The 18,129-nt window shown below is 54.1% G+C and overlaps 1 protein-coding gene across 1 annotated transcript in view; it reads left to right on the top strand.

Annotated features, from left to right (window-relative positions):
• Nucleotides 1-18,129, top strand: part of Rxra (retinoid X receptor alpha) — an 87,615-nt gene that overhangs the window by 48,128 nt on the left and 21,358 nt on the right. Inside the window, exons 2-3 of the mRNA XM_055600003.1 lie at nucleotides 13,717-13,982; nucleotides 17,434-17,584. Of these exons, the coding sequence (XP_055455978.1) occupies nucleotides 13,717-13,982; nucleotides 17,434-17,584 (417 nt within the window). The remainder of the gene's footprint in view (nucleotides 1-13,716; nucleotides 13,983-17,433; nucleotides 17,585-18,129) is intronic.

Genomic DNA, 18,129 nt, shown 5'->3' with positions numbered 1-18,129 from the left:
AAATAAGGCTGGTTTCCAGTCTTCTTCCAAGAAGCCCTTGGTTTCGGCCATAGGGAGCTGCCTGTGGTCACAGGTGTCTGGCTGAGGGTGGAGGGCCAGGCGGGCCCTGGGAAAGGGGAACTGGGCTACAGGGCCAGTGCCAGCACCACTTGTTCCTGCGAGCTCAGCTGCCTCCAAGGGCTTGCCCAGCTCGCTACCTTTCCCTGTAGGCTCCTGCTCACTGACCAAACTGCATCGCCTGAGGCTGTGGGACCCTGAGCCAGCGGGCCAGGGACTGATGGGCCCCCCACCATGGTGGGACCTCTCACCTTCCCTCGCCATGAGACTGCGTCTTCTTGCCTCTCTCTCAGGAGGGGGCCTGGCCTGGAGGGCAGGGGACCACAGGTGGCTGGCAGGTGAGGGTTGGGTTTGGTGTGTTATAGCATATATTGTGGCAGGGTGTAGGAGTTGTGGCAAGATAGAAAGCCTGGGGGCCTTAGGGGAAGGGAGTCTTGTCTGGGTTCAGGGGCTTGGGTGCAGACCTTTTTATTGTATATACCTGCACCCTATCATTGCTGGGCCCATCTAGGCTGCCCAACCCAGCCCACAGTGAACAAACTGAGGCTTGCCCCAAGAGTGCTGTTCCCTACATATTTGGGCCTCACCTGGTACTGGGACCAGGAAGGTTTTCGGAGAAAGGCCCAGGCTTTAGGCTCTTGCTAGTTGGGGCCGGGGTTGGGGGGAGAGTTGCTTTCCTTATCTTGAGGCTCTAGGCAGGACCTCTCTCACCTGGGAATGGCTTATTCTCATTTTTACAGGTAAGGAAATGGAGCATAGGGGAACAGTGGGGGCTTGTCTGGCTGGAGGGATGTGGAAGACTGGTCCTCTCTTCTTGGGCCTGCCATTGAGATACCTTTTAGGGGGCATTGGCACTCTGGCCAGCTGAAGTGTGAGACATGATTAGTCTCAGCCCTGGCTAGCCTGGCTGCTTGTGAGGTGATGGGAGTCGGGGCCTTTTGGTGATCTGAGGGCCAGTAGGGCTGCCATAAGTCTCCACAGCTACGGTCTTGATGGTGGGCTGACTGGCTTTGGCTCTTTTCTCTTTGGAGAGGCAATGACTTATCTTTTATGCAGTATGCCGTGAGCCATTTGTAGTGTTCACATGTTTCAATAGACATGCCGAGGACATACTCTTCTGCCACATTGGAGGCACCTTTGTGGGTAAGTCACCTTTCCGACGCCAATTGGAGGCCCAGTGTGGGCACCAGTGCTCACACTGGGCCACACCATCTTTCTGGTCCTTTGCAGAGTCTCCTTTGTGGTTTGTAGTTACGACAGCTCAGGAACATGGTGTGGACTCTGTGCAGGGTGAGATGGGCCAGAACCCTTGGATTCCTGTGTTAACTGCCCTGGCCTGCTGGACATTTGAGGGTCAGTCTTTTCTCCACTTCCTGCTGCCTTGCTTTTTCAAAGATTTCTTTTTAAATTTATGCATGTTTATGTATGTTAAGTTTATGTTTTTCCTGAATGTATGTGAGTGTACCATGTGCATGTCCAGTGCCTACAGAGGCCAGAAAAGGGCATGCGAGTCTCTGGAACTGGACTTGTAGATGGTTATGTCACCGTGTGGGTGCTGGGAACCAAACCTGGCTTACCACATGCATGCAGGTGCACACAGAGGCCAGAAGAAGGCATGGGATCCCCTGGAGCTAGAGTTAGAGGCAGTTGTGAGCCACCCGCTGTGGATGCTGGGAACTGACCCCTGGGCCTCTGTGGAGCAGTAAGCACTTTACCAGCTGAGCTAGCCCTGTATGTTCTCACCTCTAACCAGTTGTTTGTTTTCTAGGAGGTACCAGTGTGGCATGTTAACATCGTATATGCAAGGGAGGGCAGTAGGCTCTGAGCCAGGGTCCGTTAATTAGGCCTAGTGTGCACAGTCCCCCAGAGCTTGGCATTCCTGATTCGTTTGTGTTGTTCTCCTGCTTCTGGGTAGGTGAGAGGGTCCAGCTTGTCACCCTAGTGAGGTTATACCTCACAGTCCTTTGGTTCACAGGTGATGCTGAGGGCTTCCTAGGGGTGGGTGGGCTATGATCTTCCCAGATAGAGTGGAGCTCTGGACCATGTGTGAGTTTGGGTGATAAATGGACTTGAAGCTTGGAAAGCAGTTTCCAGGACCCTTTTCCTTCCTGTCAGGTGCCAAAGTGGTATTCCCTATTCTGCCCAAGGTAGGGCCTGGTAGTGCCTCCTCCCTGGCCGTCTGGGCTCTTGGGCAGTGCCTGTGACTTCCCTCCACATCTCACAAACCAGGTTTTCCCCCATTGAGCTCAGCCTCTGAGACACTTGGTCATCTGGGTGTCTTGACATGGCCCCATTGAAAGTGCCATGCCAGCACCCTGGCTGGTCCTATTTTGGATGGTCCAGCCTGACCCCCTACCCCTTCCCTCTGGGTACTCTTACTACATGGTATCCATACTTCATGGTGAAAAGGCCTTTTCTTCTGGTGCCCCTCCCCTGACACCAGCTCTGGCCTCAGTTGCCCTGAGATTAGGCAGGCCCAGGAGAGAAGATGCAGCAGACTCAGGCCCCTTTTCTCAGAGGCTTTGGTGCTGGATCTCTGTGGAGCATCATTGGTCGCTCAGAGTAGACCATCAGCTCCTGCCTAGTAACCAGTGGAGGAGGTGCAGTGGAGAAGGTATGCTGTGCTGGGCTTAGCCTGGCTAGGGATAGATCTGTGTTTGGCCCTTGCTAGCTCTCACCTGTATAGAAGGGATAGAAAGCTATTCTGGGTACCATTTGGATGGAGGCTTTGGTCCCCAGAGCCTGCTGAGAGGCTGTCTTGTGGCCTGCCATTTATTCTGTCCCTGTCCCTAAGGACCTTCTGTGCTGGTGGCTGACTGAACACCCCTCTCAGGTTCTGGGCATGGGCTGTAGCACATATTGCAGCCTATCCCCCATTCATTTTGTGCCACTTGCAGCCCTGATAGGTACCAGTTGGCAAGGTTGGGGTAGGAGGCTAGTGAGGATCTCTTTTGTCAGCTTTAGGGAGGTTGTGAGTGATGACTGGGTGGGAGGGAGGTCCTGTTCCCACACTTGCTGTTGTCACCAAGACAGCAATCTCTCCCATTTGCTGGGGGATGAGGAGGAAGTATAGACAGCCTGATCATACAGCCTATATGCAGAGGTCCAGTGGGGTGACATTCTTGACAGGGGTTCAGCCTTACAGGCTTTATTGGCCTCAGTCAAGCCAGACATGGAGATCTCAGAGGCTAGGGAGGTTTGTGGGGCTTAGCCTGAGGTCCCAGGCTGTGGGTAGCATATAGAGTGTTTACATACCTGACATGGGCAGGTGGGAAGGCTGTAAGGCTGATAAGACAGCGCTGTCATCTTGTGGATGTTGGTTTCCATGAGCGCAGTACAGAATCTGTCTGTGTGGTGTTAGGGACAGTGAAGGCACCTGGACTGTGGATGGTGATTGGGATGTTCTGTTCCCACTCTGTCTCACATATGAAATCCTGTCCCACTGGCAGAGGCTCTGGCAGCCAGGCCCCTATATTTGTTGGGTACTTGCATTGTATGTTCTGGCCAGTCACAACGGTGTGGGTAAGCCCCTCCAAGGGGAAGATGAATGTGCTGGTGTGGTATGCTGAGGAGCCACAAGGGCATGGATGGGCCTTGCCAAGTGGAGGGTGCATACGCTGGGGCTGGGGCTTTCGGGGAGGCTTGGGGGTGCTTGACTTCCGACCCTGGGCCCAACAGATGCTCCACCCTCCAGGCTCAGCCCTGTTGCTTATCTGTCACGTGGCCCTGGACAGCTACCCCAGTACACTACATCATGCTTCTGTCTGGAAAATAGTGATGCTCAATGGGCGTGGGAGGACTTGGGGATGTCCCCACTGGGGCACGCCCTGCCTGGGAGTATCCTTCCTCCCCGGACCATTCCAGAGTTCCCAGTGCCCCTGTCCCAGGAGCCACTTCACTTCATGGTAGGTGGGTGAGACCTGGGTGGCTGTGGCCTAGGTCCTCTCCAAGTGTGAGACGAGGACTGTGGGGGAGGACAGGAAGCCCAGCCAGGGTTCCGTGGGTTCCACGACAGAGCTGCGGGCAGGTGGGTGATGGGACCTCTGAGCCACCAGGAGCGACGTTGGCTCAAATTGAAACAATCATTTCTCTTCCTGTTAAATAGAAACTGCCTTCGAGAGTCTGTAGCCTCAGGGCCCCATTGCCCCGCCACGATTGGGGTTTTTCTTGAAGTCCCCCTCCTCCTCTCCCACCTACTCTCCTCTAAAGTCTGGGCAGGCACCACAGAGTGTTGGGGACAGACAGTTCAAGGGGACAGCCTGAAGGGGAGGCTTTAATGTCCAGAAGAAGCCCCTGCCTGGCCTTAGAGAGGTAAGTACCCTTCCAGGGTCCCAGGCTGGGATGTTGTCACCTCCCAACCGCAGCCCGGTACAGCATGACTGGGATCTTCAGGGCTCAAGCTGAGGGAAGTTTCTGAGGGCCGACTTGTCAGAAAGCTGAACATAGGCTGGCTGGCGCTCCTTCTCCCGGCTTGGGAAGCCCCTGTCCTCCCAGAGCTGAGGCCTTGCTGCAAGACAGAACAACAGGTCCTTCCTGGTGTGATGTTTTCACTAGTCCACGTGGTACCCTGCCAGTTTAGAGAGGATGCAGGATGGGGACCCAAGCTGCAGTGACTGTTGCCAAATGTGTCTCTATCACTCTGTAGTCTGTCTGAGGTGTTGGCAGTCGCCTACCTTGTGTGAGTGTGAGATGACCCCTGTTATCAGTTTCTCCAACTGTACAGGGTGGGGAGGACATCACAGAGCTGCTCAGTCTCTGCTCCCAGCACCTCAGTGGCTCTGTCCCTCTCGTCACATCCTTCTGTGACTTTTCTCCCATTCAAGCACCCTGGGGATGAGTGGATGTGACTCCTACCCTTTCCCTGCCCCTGCCCTGCTCCTGTCCCTGGAGGAGCCCACAGGGCAGGAGGCTTGGCCTGGCTGTTGGGCAGCATGCTAGGATAGATTGCCTGCTATTCCAGGCAGTGCTGGAGAGCTGTGTTCCGGGATGGGCTGGCCAGGTATGGGTACCTTGCCTGGGGTTGGAAGCCAATTCACAGGATTTTCTGGGTTCTGGAGCTGAGTGCTTTCCTGACTTTTAACACTGTGTGGGGCAATGAGGCCACCTGCCTGTTGCCCCAGCCATCTCTGCAGTAGAGAAAGAGTGCCTTAGAGCTATCCAAAAGGACCAAAGTTTTAATCTGGGGTCCTGGTCCTGGCTGATGAATTCAGGGCATTCTAGAGATCCCCTGTGTGATAGCTATGTGTCCTGCAGACTGGGGACACACATCCGTTAAGGCTTTTTTTCCCCCTGAGTAGGTGAGAGGACAATATCGAGGGCAGGAGCCAGGTGCCAGACAAAGCACTCTGGGAGAATACTCTTCCCCCATGGTTGGTGCCAGGGCTCTGTAGTAGCCCATCCCAGGCCTCCAAGGACAAGCCAGCCTGAAGGCTCTCACTAGAGACCACCTCCGCAGGTGTCATTTAGCTTTTCCAAAGAAACTGCCTTACCCTCAGGAGAGACACCTTCATCTTACAAGAGTAGGTGAGACCAAAGGAGCCAGAAATTGGGCCTGACTGTGTGCTATGCTCAGGTTAGAGCTGGGAAGGAGGTGTCTGCAAGCAGGCGCTGGTACCTGATATGCCTGAGGCTGTGAGCAGCTGGGAGTCTTCTCTCTGCTGCCCTCTAGTTGTGCTCAGGCAAAGGAAAAGTGCCATGCAGCCAGGGGCTGGGGGGAGTCCAGCCAGACTCATCCAGCTACCTGGCCAGAGTGTGCCCACCTCCCCACCATACAGATACGTATCCATGGAGGCTATATGAGCACATCTCTAAGCAATGAAGAGTCTGGGATGGAGACAGCTCCAGTGGTTGGGGCAGGGCTGCCCTGGGTCATAAGTACCTCAACAAGTAGATATCCCAGAGAGTGACTACCATGATTGGCACAGAGGGTGAGGATAGCAACTGGCAAGAACCAGGGATGGGTGGGAGGCCTTGTGCAACAGCCTCTGTGGACTGTGGGCTTCAGGAAGAGTTGGCATGGAGGGTAGCCTCCTGTCAACACCTTGGCCCTCATGTCTGAGTGTACTGGTGTCTTCACTTCTCAGCTCTTAACTGAATGCTGCCTGGCACAGTCACAGGCTGGGCATGGGCCCCACCCTCCTTACCACCTTTGGCTGTGCTTCCCACTTCTCTTACTGTGGTTTGGCTCTAGCCACACCTGTGCCACCAGGTCCAGCTGTAGTACCACCAGGGCTGTAAGGGAGGTAGCTGCTAGAGTAGGCACTATTTCCAGTTCCTCTTTGTGCCCCTCCTTGGCCAGCCCCAAACTCACTGAGTCTGATCAAGAGAACACAAAGTACCATCTCTTTGCCACTTGTAGAGCTTATCCGCCTCCCTGGGCTCCAGCCTCCCATCTGCACAGTAGTCTAGATTAAGGTGTTTTTCAGGTGATGGTGATGATGATAATGATGCTGATGGTGATGGAGAGAGTGGTGATGGTGTAGCAATGACGATATTGCTCGTGGTGGTAATGGTGATGATGATGACACTGGTGATGACGGTGGTGGTGTTGATAGTGATGATGATGGTGGTCATGCTGGTAATCGTAATGTTGATGATGGTGGTGATGTTAAAGGTGACAATAGTAGCAATGATGATGGTAATGGAGATGTTGATGCTGACGTTAAAGGTGATGGCAATATTGATAATGGCGATGGTAATGATGTGATGATGGTGGTGATAGTGATACTGTTAATGATGGTGGTGATTGTGATATTGATGGTGATGATGATGTTGGTGATGTTAATTGTGATGATGGTGATGATAAGGTTGATGTTGAAGATGATGATGCCAACATTGATTATGATGATTATGATATTGATGTTGTTGGTTGTGTTGATTATATTAATGGTGATGAAATGATAGTGATGGTGGTGGTGATGGTAAAATTGATGATGGTGATGATACTGAGACAGCAATCGTTAGTGCTTCTTGCGGCCCTCACAGCCATCCTCTTTATCTTGAGCTTTATAGTGGATATTGTTTTCTTTGCTCACACCTTTTAGGCTTTGGTGATCCTATCTCTGTGAAGACCATTTTAGTGGTACACTGTATACTAGGATTTAAGAATTTGGTCAAAACAACATGGCCTTGGGTTGGTATACCCTTATTGAGGTTCAGAGAAGGTCAAAGGATGGAATAACCCATTCTTGAAGTCCTTGTGGAGGCTCTTGCTGGGTCCCCTGCAGATCTGGATTGTAGACCCTGTATTTGCCTTTGTGTCTGTTCCTGATGATAGGCTACATAACGAATCCTCTCTACATGCTGTAATCCTCCCTTAGGGTTCAGAGGCCTTGATAATACCTCTGAGTCCCTCACCTTCCCTCCATACCTCCTCACACTCCTGTGTGTCCCTGTCTCCCACTCTGAGTTAGTTCATTGGGGAAACTGCAGTCTTCACCATCAGGACCTCCTAGCCTAGGAGGGTGGGAAGTCGTAGAAGATGAAGTCAAAGAGGGAAGCTCCATATGTGACCTTTCCTAAGACAAGGTACCATATGGCAAGCAATTCTAGAGGTGGGTTTGACATTCAGTCTCTGTGGCCCTCTGGGTCAGATGAACTTAGGGATTGAAATGGAGCCCATAGGAGCAGTGTAGCCGAAACCAAAAACTGGCCCAACTCCCCTGAGCTTACTATACAGCCTGCATACCTCAGGCTCTCAGGGAATCATCCACCTCTTTCTGAGCTCAGCCTCCTGTGTCCCTGCTACCCGCTCCATCCTTACCCCTCTGATCATGACCTGTGCTTAGCTGCAGGAACAACTGTTGATCTCTTGGGATGATCATGGCTGACCCACCCACGGGGCCTCTAGAACATCTCTGCTGTGCTAAGGAAGGTTGCATGGGGCAGGGCCAGGAAGTTAGCTTTGGCCTGGTCAACCCTTCTCTGTGGAGCATGCAGGAACAAAGCCCGGATGGGTACCTGGGATTGCAGCCTTCTGTTCACTTTCTGTGGTTCCCCATGGATGGAAGTGGTGAATGAGATACATGTGTGCTCACTGTACCTTTGTCTTCCTGTCCCTGCTGCTTCTTTCAGGGCTTTACGGGCTGTGGCCATTGAAGGCTCAGAACAGGGTTCTGCTGTGTTCTGGCCCCTGTGGACTGACAGACTTTCTGGGACTGGGCCTATGAGATTACTGGCTCACTCCTGACCAGTTGACTTCTCTACTTGAGGGGCCTCTGTGGTGGCCTGCCGTACTAGTTGGGTTGGAGTCAGTCTCACTTTTTTTTCTGACCACCCAGGAGGGTGTAGCTGGCCTGGGGCGTTCAGATAGGAGGCTGAGATACTGGCTGGGGCTTTGAGGGAAGGACAGGGTGACCTGACAACAGGCCCCTAAGGTGGTAAGCTGTGAGAGGAGACAGTGAATGAGCCAAGCTGGAGCACGTCTGAGGGGTCCCTTCTTTGGGAGTGGAAGTCAGGCCTGTATTAGGGCTGGGCAAATAGGGCTCCTGGGGGCTGTTCTCTGGGCTGGCACAGAAGCCTCATTCCATTTTGCAGAGACTCAGCAATATTGAGGGGTCCCAGTGGCCTCAAGTGTGGGCAAGCAGCCCCTTTTCACCATGGTTAGCATTGGCTGGTGGGATGTTTATCTTCCTGCCCTAGCAGTACCTGAAGCCATCCCCTCCCACCCTTTGGGGCCTGTGGCCTGCCTTCCTCTTCCCTCCTGCTCTGACCACCCTTGGGCTCCCTCAAAGCCCTGGCGCCATGGTCCCTGCCATATTCCCATTGCTCTCCTCCAGGGCCTCCACTTATCCCTCCCAGAGCTTCAGGGAAAGCAGTACTTCCGGAAGGTGGAGGCTGGAGGTGGGCAGCTCAGGAAGCTCTGAGGACCCATGAGCCACCCACTACAAAGTTTCAGTTCCGGGGGGGCGGTGTTCCCAGGCAGGGATGAGGGCCCTGTACTTAGAACATGACAGCCATCCTGGTGCTGGCTCACCATTGGGCTTTGGCTGCATTCTGGGTACCCTCTTCAGGTCCCTCTGTGGTGGCCCCAGATTATCCACCTCCCATGTGGACTCATCTGCCCTCCTTGCCAGGCTCTAGACTGAGCAGCCACATGGTCCACTTCTGTTCACCCAGACACACACCCTGCTTAGCTCCTGCTGTGCCAGAGGGCTGTGGATGACTGAGTCCCCTCTCCAGAAGCTGGGGTTCCCTGGCTCCCTTGGAGGGGCTGTGGGCCTCACTCTACCCCAGCTGTGTGGGATGTCATTTCCTGCACCCTGCCTGCCAAGCAGAGGCTGGAAAGGAGTTGGTGGGGGTTCCCTGGGCCTCCTGCTGTGGGTCCTGCTGCTGGTAGGCATTCTACAGACACCATATGGCATAGGAACTGGTGGGGGTGGTGCTCCTCACTTGCCTATGACTTCGGGGGGGGGGAGGGCTTGGCATCCTGGAGTCACCAGAGCTGTTGTCAGGCATTCAGCAGTTCAGTTTTACTAGTGTCACTCAGCCCACCCTCTGAGGTCTAGGGAACTGCCCTGGGTGCTGGGCAGGGTGTGTGTGTGTGAGAGAGTCCATCTCTGCTCTGTGTTGGTTTGCTGTTTAAATCTCCACACATTCATACTATGGTCAGTTTTGTACCAAGGTGTCTCTTCCACACACCCTTCTTGGACTGCAGTGCCAGCTGCCTGTGATCTGTGTGGGATGATGGGCATCTTCCCTGTGAAGACAGGCTTTCTACTCTTTCCTTGAGGCACTCGTAAGCTCCCTGACTGTACTCTTTCCCCAGCTTCCCTGGCTATGTTGGTGGTAGTTCTGCAGAGCTATCTTGGGATATGGGGTTATGTATGTGATCCCTGTGCCTCATAATATGAGGTTTTGGGGTTCTGTGATTCGGTTTCTTCTCAGTCATGTTTCTAAGGCTTTTCTGCCATTTCTTGGGCAGGAAATATGTGTGTCCTGTAATTCCCAGGTCTGAAGCTGGCACATTTCAGTTCTCAGCCCCATTCTACAAGCCAGAGGGGTGTGGAGGTTTTCCTTAATCGGTGGAGACAGCTGGTGTTAACAGCCCTGCAAGTCCAAAGTGTGGCTGTCTGAATTGTGCCTTATGGGGGCCATGGCTTATCAGGGTGGTGACAGCTAAGTGCCAGACAAGGCAGAGAAAGCACACATCACACATGCACAAATCCGCACATGCATGGTATACGTGCACATTGGCTTGCATGCATACAAGGATGAGCCAGGAGGCATTTCCTTGCAAGGATATAAAGGCATTTCTTGCTCATTCCCTTCCTGGTAAGAAAGTTTCTCCCTCCAGAAGGATCTAGAGAACACACCCCAGCCCATTGTCACCCAGGCCCCGGGAAGGTGTCTGCAGTGGACATTCTTTGTAAACAGGAAAGCCTGGGGTGGAGGCCTGGGGCAGTGGGGACCTGCCAAGGTAGGTATCGCTCTGGTGGCAGTCCCCTTCACACTGGAGCTCTAGGGACTTACAGTCTGCTTAGAACAACTGTAGGACACTTGGCTGTGTACCACCAGGCTGCAGGCAGGGTGGAGGGCTGGGGGAGGGGTGCCTAAGGGAACCCTCACACAGGGACAGCCACATTCCCAGACTGGAGGCTTGGCTCTTGCTCCTGCTGTCTCCCTTTCTTCCTGAAGTCTATCCCTGCGCCACTTTGGCCTGCTCCCTACTCCATTGGTTTGGCTCCCCTCCTTAGCAGTTTCCAACTTGAGCCAGGTATGGGTGGTACCTTGAAAGGCCAGAGGAGCTTTGGGGTACAGCTGGTAGCTGGCAGACTTACAGTCTACCTCTCTCTCCTTCTTTCTTTCTCTCCTGCTGAAGCTTTCTCCTGCTGCTACCATAGCAAAGCCCACAGCCAGAGGAGCAGCTCAGGCTTATGGCATTTTACACAGACCCCGTTGCAGCCTGAGCACTCCACACAAGGTATTCCTGTGGCTGCAAGGATTCCTCCTTGGATCCCTGGCTAGAAACAATGTCATGAGGTGAACATGGCCAGGTTTCCCTGGTGTTTGAGGACAACTGGCTAATGGGAGCCACCCTTAGTGTGACAAGCTTCCTTAGACCTCTTGTCATTCCTGTTGTCCAAGTTCTCCCATGAACGTGGAGTTGCAAAGAGCCTGAGGAATCAGGGATTTCCCTTCTGGTCATCCCTCATCTTGTTCTCAAAGACCAGGAAGAGTGGGCCTTCTCTGGGCCCAACCCAGCTCCTTTCTTCATACCCACAGCATTACCCTGTCTCCTTCTGGGATGCCTACAGAAGGCAGATGTTCTCAAAGTCAGCAAAATGTGTCTCTCAAATGGGCTAAAGGGGGATACAATGAGGGCTTAGCCTGGTGGTATGTAGGGTCTCAGTAGCACACACTGAAAATGTTGAAACAGGCATGGGAAGGGGAGAGCTGGCCTAGGTCTCCTCATCCAGGGGAAGGGGTGGGGAAGGCTAGGCTATGATGAGTCAGCCCGGTGGCCTGCAGGTATCCCCGAGGTGTGGAAATGGTTGTGGCTGCTTGGCCTAGGGGCAGCTGCAAATTGTAGTAAGTTAGCCTTTGGGCACTTCTTAGGCACGAACCTTCTCAGATCATTCTGTCATAGGTGGAAGGAGGTGGTGGCTTTTCTGACAGGCTCATAAGAATTCAGTTGACGTCAAAGGAACAAAGACATTCCAGGCTCTTGTAAGCAACTGGATTTTGTATTTGTTCCTTTTAGACACATTCTCCTGCCTGGCTGCCCCACCTGCCTTCCCTGTGGATCTTCCCCATCCTTATAGAGTTTAATGGTCTATATAGCTGGTCTGTAGTTCCTGTCTTGGCCAGCAGGCTTCTGGGATTAAATTTTTTTTCTTATGTATTGGATGTTTTACCTGCAAGTGTCTTAAGTGTTCTATAGTCATACAGTCCCTATGGAGGCAGAAGGAGGCATCAGATCTCCCGGAACTGGCATTATAGACAGTTGTGAGCCACCATGTGGGTGCTGGGAAACAAATCCTGGTCCTCTGGAGGAGCAGACAGTGCCCTCAACCACTGAGCCATCTCTCCAGCCCTTGTTTTTGAGACAGGGTCTCTCACTTTGCAGATCAGGATGGTCTTGAACTCACAGGTCCTCCTGCTTCTGCCACCCTACTTCTGGGTTTAAGTGTGTGCACCATCCTACTCAGCTGGTTCTGGATTTCTTAAATTGGCTTTTGTTGTTTTGTTTAACAAGCTGGTTTGTTCCCAGTTTTGTAAATGGCAAAGGTTTCTGGCAGGTAAATGAGGCTCATTTGTTGATGAAATTGGTCCCTTCTGTCAGTTAGGGCAGGCATGGTAACCAGGTTGGCTGGCTTAGTCATAGTGGACCTGGTCAGGGTGGGACCTCCTTACTGCTTCTTCCTCTTGAGGGGAAGCAGGGAGGAAGTCATAGGATCTTTGGGATGGAAATAGTTTAGGCTTCTCTCTGAGCTGGTCCTGGTGGTAGGCCTCTGTAGCATTCCTGGCTTGGGGCTGGCATTGGTACAGCTGCTGGGATCACCCTGTACTGTGCTGGGCACCAGTTTTAGAATGGGCACATGGGCTTTGGCCAGAGTCAAGTCTGGTTCTGAGAGTAATATCCACAGTGCCTGTGTTGTCTTAGGACTGCTGTGGAGTCCTCCAGCATCTCCTTTGGGCTTCTTCCTGCTCGGCTTGCCTGCCAGGACACAGCGAGGATGAGTTGGGCCCAGGGTGGGGAGGTCTTCCCAGGGTATCAAGTAATGCATCCAGCCTGTGTCCTCTGCCTGGCATGGGTTAGCCACTCACTTCATGTGCCTGTTGCTCTTCTCTACTTAGCAGAAGCAAGTGAGGTGCCAGAAAAGGCCAAGACTGTGAGAGATGAGAGGGAAAGAAGAAAGGAGGGAGGGGGAAGGAGGAAAGGAGGGGCGGTGAAGAGAGAAAGGAGGGGAGAGGTGAAGGGGAATGGAGCAGAGGGAGTAAGGGGTGACTTTCTCAGAGCACCAGCGTCAGAGGGGCCTGTAGCTCCCAACATGGCATGAATCTCTGCCCTGTGCAGGCTCTTTGTAGTCTTCTCCATGGCCTGTGGGCAGTAGATTGGACACCTGGGAACCTCCCCAGCCTCTGCAGTTGGGGAGGCCTGATTAAGACTTTTCACATGTTTGAAACCCTGCATAAAAGGTTGGCATGTGGGAGGTCCCAGGCCCAACCCTGCTCTGTGGGTTGCCGGTCTCAGGCGTGGCATGCTCCCAGCTCCTCCACAAGGCCACCTGGAAGCTCCCCTCCCACATGGAAGTGCCAGTGCCTTCTTTCCTGCTGGTCCCTTCATTCTTCCAGGCCCCACAAGAATCACATGGGCCCCTGTGCATGGAGTGAGAGGAGCTTGAGAACCAGAGTCTGGGCTGCTCTGCTGTGGTACCCAAAAGTCCAGGTCATGTGGTCCAGAGGGCAAGGTCTAGGACTTTTGAGCCTTCAGCTTGCAGTGCTCACCCTGGCTATGCTGTTAGAAATTCCCCAAGAGTGTAAGATGGATAGCAGTGGCACATGCTGGTACCCTCCAGAGACGCTGTAGCCTTGGAGTGTAGCAGAGGAGTCCTGGCTTTGCCTGGGTTTGCCTGTGGCTTGAAAGAGTGGGAGTGGGCAGTGGCCAGGTCCTAGAGGCTATGCTGACCCTCCCTCCTGTTAATTCTTATCTTGCAGACTTCTCCACCCAGGTGAACTCTTCATCCCTCAACTCTCCAACAGGTCGAGGCTCCATGGCTGCCCCGTCGCTGCACCCATCCCTGGGTCCAGGAATCGGCTCTCCACTGGGATCCCCTGGGCAGCTGCACTCGCCTATCAGCACCCTGAGCTCTCCCATCAATGGCATGGGCCCGCCCTTCTCTGTCATCAGCTCCCCCATGGGCCCGCACTCCATGTCGGTACCCACCACCCCCACACTGGGCTTCGGGACTGGTAGTCCCCAGGTGAGTGCTGGGCTAAACCTTAGGGGAAGTGGGGCAGAAAGTGGGAGCTTCACCTGTAGGCTGTGAACCCCTGGGTCAGAGCTGTCATTTCTATAGCTACAGAGTAAAAGCTAGCCTCAGAGAGCCATGCTGGTAGTGAAATGGCTGGGCCTTGCTCTGGCTGACCCAGACTGGCCTCTATAGCTCTGTCAGCTGAAATTTCTTGCAGCTGGTCTCCAACTCAGCTTGAAGCCTGTGCCTGTGACTATGGAACTCTGAGGTATCTGCTTCCTTAGGCTTGAACCCATCTTCCGGGGATTCCTCAGGCCTCATAGGTCCCTCTTGCCAGGCCACTGGGCTCAGTCCCTAGGCTTTCCCGGAAAGCACGTCCTGGCCCAGGGATGCATGTCCCTGAGTTGTACAGAGGCCCCTGGTAGCAGCCCATGCCTGGGCTCTGGCTCTCTGTGGCCCTGTGGATATTGGCCATCTGCAAGGCTTGACTTCCTTCTTTGTGGGCCCATCAGGGCCCTTATGCTGCTGTGGGCACTCTGGGGTCTTTGCTCAGCCTCCTCGTCCTCTCAAGGCCCTGAATACCTGTAGGATACCTCATGGAGCTGTGCTCTGCTCCTATCTTCTTGAAGGTCTTGGTGAGTTTCTATTTGGGCTTTTGTCCTGTGTGTGTGAAGCTCTGCATCAGGAGAGCCAGCTCTAGGGGTGCCTTCTGTCTTTCCTGAAACAGGTCAGGGATCCTCTCTCTGCTCTGAGTTTCTCAGTCCGGGTTCTGTCCATCCTCCCACCCCTAATAGCTTTGCTGTGCCACTTGGCACACCTGGAACCACAGGGCAAACAGTACCTATGTGCCCCTTAGATTCCCGAGGCCTTGTGCCCTGCACCACGTCATCTCCTGTGGCCCTTCCTGGTGCGGGGGTGTATAGAGACCACTCACTACCAGGAAGCCTGTTGGGACTGGCCTGAGCCTCTTAAGCCTTTCTTCCAGACAATCTGGCTGCTTTTTCTACGCTGATCCCATCTAAACCTCTTTGCCCTAGCGTGTGTGTGTGTGTGTGTGTGTGTGTGTGTGTGTGTGTATAAACATGCACGCTAGCACAAGCACCTGTGTGCATAGAAGAGCTGGGGTTCCTGCTCACGAGCAGTCTTTTCCTTTCTCCCCACTCCTCACTTTGCTTTCCAGAAGCAGAGGTGCTGCTGCCATGAAGCAGGCCTGACCACCTGGTCGCCCCCTTTGGCTTTGCCCTGTTATTTTTCTCATAGCTGTCCTTGCTATGAATGCCATGGATATTCAGAGAGGATAGATGAAGGCCTGATCTCTGCAGTTCGCTGACTTTAGTGTTGATAACTCTTGGCTCTCAGCTCTATGAGGTTCCTTGCTAGGTCTGGATATAGCTATATCTGGCCACAGTCACCTGGTGCCTTAGCTTCATTTGTGTCTCATTTGATCTTGGGGCTCTACTAGGACAGGGCCCAAGGGGATGTTCCCTACAACTTCACAAACCTGCCTATCTGGCCATGCTGGCTTCCCTGGGTAATTTACAATTGGGTGCTTTCTGAGTGCCCAAATGTGGAGCTAGTGAGGGAGGCATTGAGGCCTCTCACCCCAGACAGATGGGGAACGAAGCTGTGGGGAGCATACAGAGCCTGAGTGCAGATGGAGGCCCAAGATCTGCTCTGGATAGCCCATTCAAGTAGGGCTAGTTGAGGGCTGGCCTGGCCTGGGAGGACAGGATGAGGGAGCGGGGGAAGAGGGGATGCCTGAGAGGTAGGCGGCGGCCCAGGTGGGGCACCAATGAGGTGGAACTGAAATAAATGCCAAGGATATGAAAGAGGAAATGGGATGGCCCCCACCCTGGGAGGCTTCGGGCTCCAGCAGAGGGCTGTCCAGCCCTGAGTCTCATGAGAGATGGCTAGGGAGCACAGAATCTCAGGAGGATGGGGCCTGTGGCCCATGGAGGATGTTGATGAAGGGGAAGACGGAGACTGCCCTGGTCCATCAGCTCAGATCTGGGAAGTTCAAAAAAAGTATCCTCCAAGCCTTGGGAATCCAGGATTTCACACTAGTAGAGCCCCGAGGAACCTTATGGGTGTCTCTGGTAGTGAGGTTGGGTGCTACAGCCCTGCCTTTGCTCTGTCCTGACATCACTGCTCCCCCCTCCCCCCCGCCCCGAGCTGTTTATGCTGTCCAGAGCTAAGACCTCCAGGAACCTTTAAGGTTAGGCTTGCCATATAGTGAGTAGAGTGGAGGTCTGTGCAGTCTTGCCAGCAAAAGCCATCAGTGTCTCCCTGTTGCCCCCGGATTCCCACATAGGCTCTTTGACCAGTTTGCAAGCATATGGACTGCTCTCTTCTGCAGTGAGCTGTCCTGCCTGCCACCAAGACCTTCCATACCCTGGCAACCCCCCCCTCCCCCGACACCCTCAGGGCTCTACGTGGGCCTCCAGGCTTCCCAGCATCCCACCTAAACCAGCCAGAATGAGACATCTTTGCAGTTCCTTACTGCCTAGCTCACAACCCTGGCTGCAGAACCATTCTGAATGCTAGGTCCCCTAACGAAAGGCTTCTGGTGCCTCTGTGCTTTTCCTGTCCCGTGAGAGAGGTGGGGGAAGGAGCAGGAGGCCCTGAGGAAGGAGGTGAGGTTCCCCTTGCAGGGGGCAGCAGAGGCTATGGAAGGGCAGTGCAGCTGTGCAGCTGGTTTTCTGCCTTTGTCAGGGATTTTCAGAAGTGGGGGAACTACCCAGCTGGGCTCCAGCGCCCTGGCAGACAGGCAGGCAGAGGGAAGCGCTTCTAGGCCCTGTGCTTACTGCAGAGCTGAGCTGGAGGCTGCTGCGGAACCAAAACTGCTGTGTCATTGCGACGCTGCAGCTGTTGCCTGGGTGACAGGGTGAGTTTCCCACGCTTGCCCCTGGCGGCCAGCGGGCGGGGAGAGGCAAGGGTTGTGCCAAGATGGCCATAGTGGCCCTACTGCTTGATGTCTGGGCAGTCCACTTGCTCTACCCTCTTGTCCTGTTCCAGATACCACTGTCATGCAGGGGGGTGGGGAGATGTGTGACCCCGGAGGAGCGTGGCCCATGCCTCCCTGAGCCTGGCCTCCATGGGGAGTTCAGAGTACCTGTGTTCTCGTGTGTTTAGGGCACGTGGCAAGTGTTAGTGACAGTGGTAGCTCCTAGGTGGGTGGTGGAATGTGAGTGGGCCTCCTGTGTGTACTGAGGGGCATGAGATTCCTGGCTTTGTGAGGTCTTTGGTACTTTGCAGTGGCCTCAGACTGTTGGGATGGGTACTCTGAGGGCTGGACATAGAGCTGGAGCCATCTCTAAAGACTGTGGTCCTGCTAGTCCTTAGCTATGTGGCCCCAGTAAGGCTCTGGAGAGTGAAGTTTTTACTTGTAGGAAGCCCAGCACTCATTGGTGCCCATTACCAGTCTGCCCTGGCTAACCCACCCCTACTCATCCCCTTGCAGCTCAACTCACCCATGAACCCCGTGAGTAGCAGTGAGGATATCAAACCCCCGCTGGGCCTCAATGGCGTCCTCAAAGTTCCTGCCCATCCCTCAGGAAATATGGCATCCTTCACCAAGCACATCTGTGCTATCTGTGGAGACCGCTCCTCAGGTAGGACTACCTGGTGGGTCTCCCTTGTTTTTTCCACTGGGTTGGATGCAGGGAGGCAGGAAGCCGGGGTTACCTCCTGGGCCCTGTAGAAAAAACCAGGGGCCTCGCTTTATCCTCAGGTAAGGCAGTCACGAGGATGGGAAGGGTGGCCTAGAGGCAGCCAGGAGAAGGTGCAGAATGGATGCTGAGGCGCAGTGACAACTGGCCTTTTCTCTGGACCAAGCCTGTCGAAGGACCCTGTATTGTGCTGCTGAGCCCCAGTAGCCTGAGAGCCCGGAACAGTACGCATGCTTTTCCAGGGCACAATAATAGCTTGGGCACAGAGAGTACAACAGCACCACTGTTGGTGATGCTGGTTCTCAGGGGTGGTGACCCACAGCCCCGGCATATAGAGAGAGGTGGACCTGTTCACTGATGAGCAAGGGAGGGCCAGGCAGGGTTCAGCCTGAACCCAGACGGGTTCGGAAACCTGAAGGCAGAGCCCTGGCCTGTAGCACGACACACACACACACACACACACACACACACACACACACACACACACA

The sequence above is a fragment of the Psammomys obesus genome, unplaced genomic scaffold, assembly GCF_907164565.1.
Source record: "Psammomys obesus unplaced genomic scaffold, mPsaObe1.curated_primary_1811, whole genome shotgun sequence".
Lineage (NCBI taxonomy): Eukaryota > Metazoa > Chordata > Mammalia > Rodentia > Muridae > Psammomys > Psammomys obesus.
Note: the sequence above shows the minus strand (reverse complement) of the source record. Positions and strands in the feature narration are given on the sequence as shown.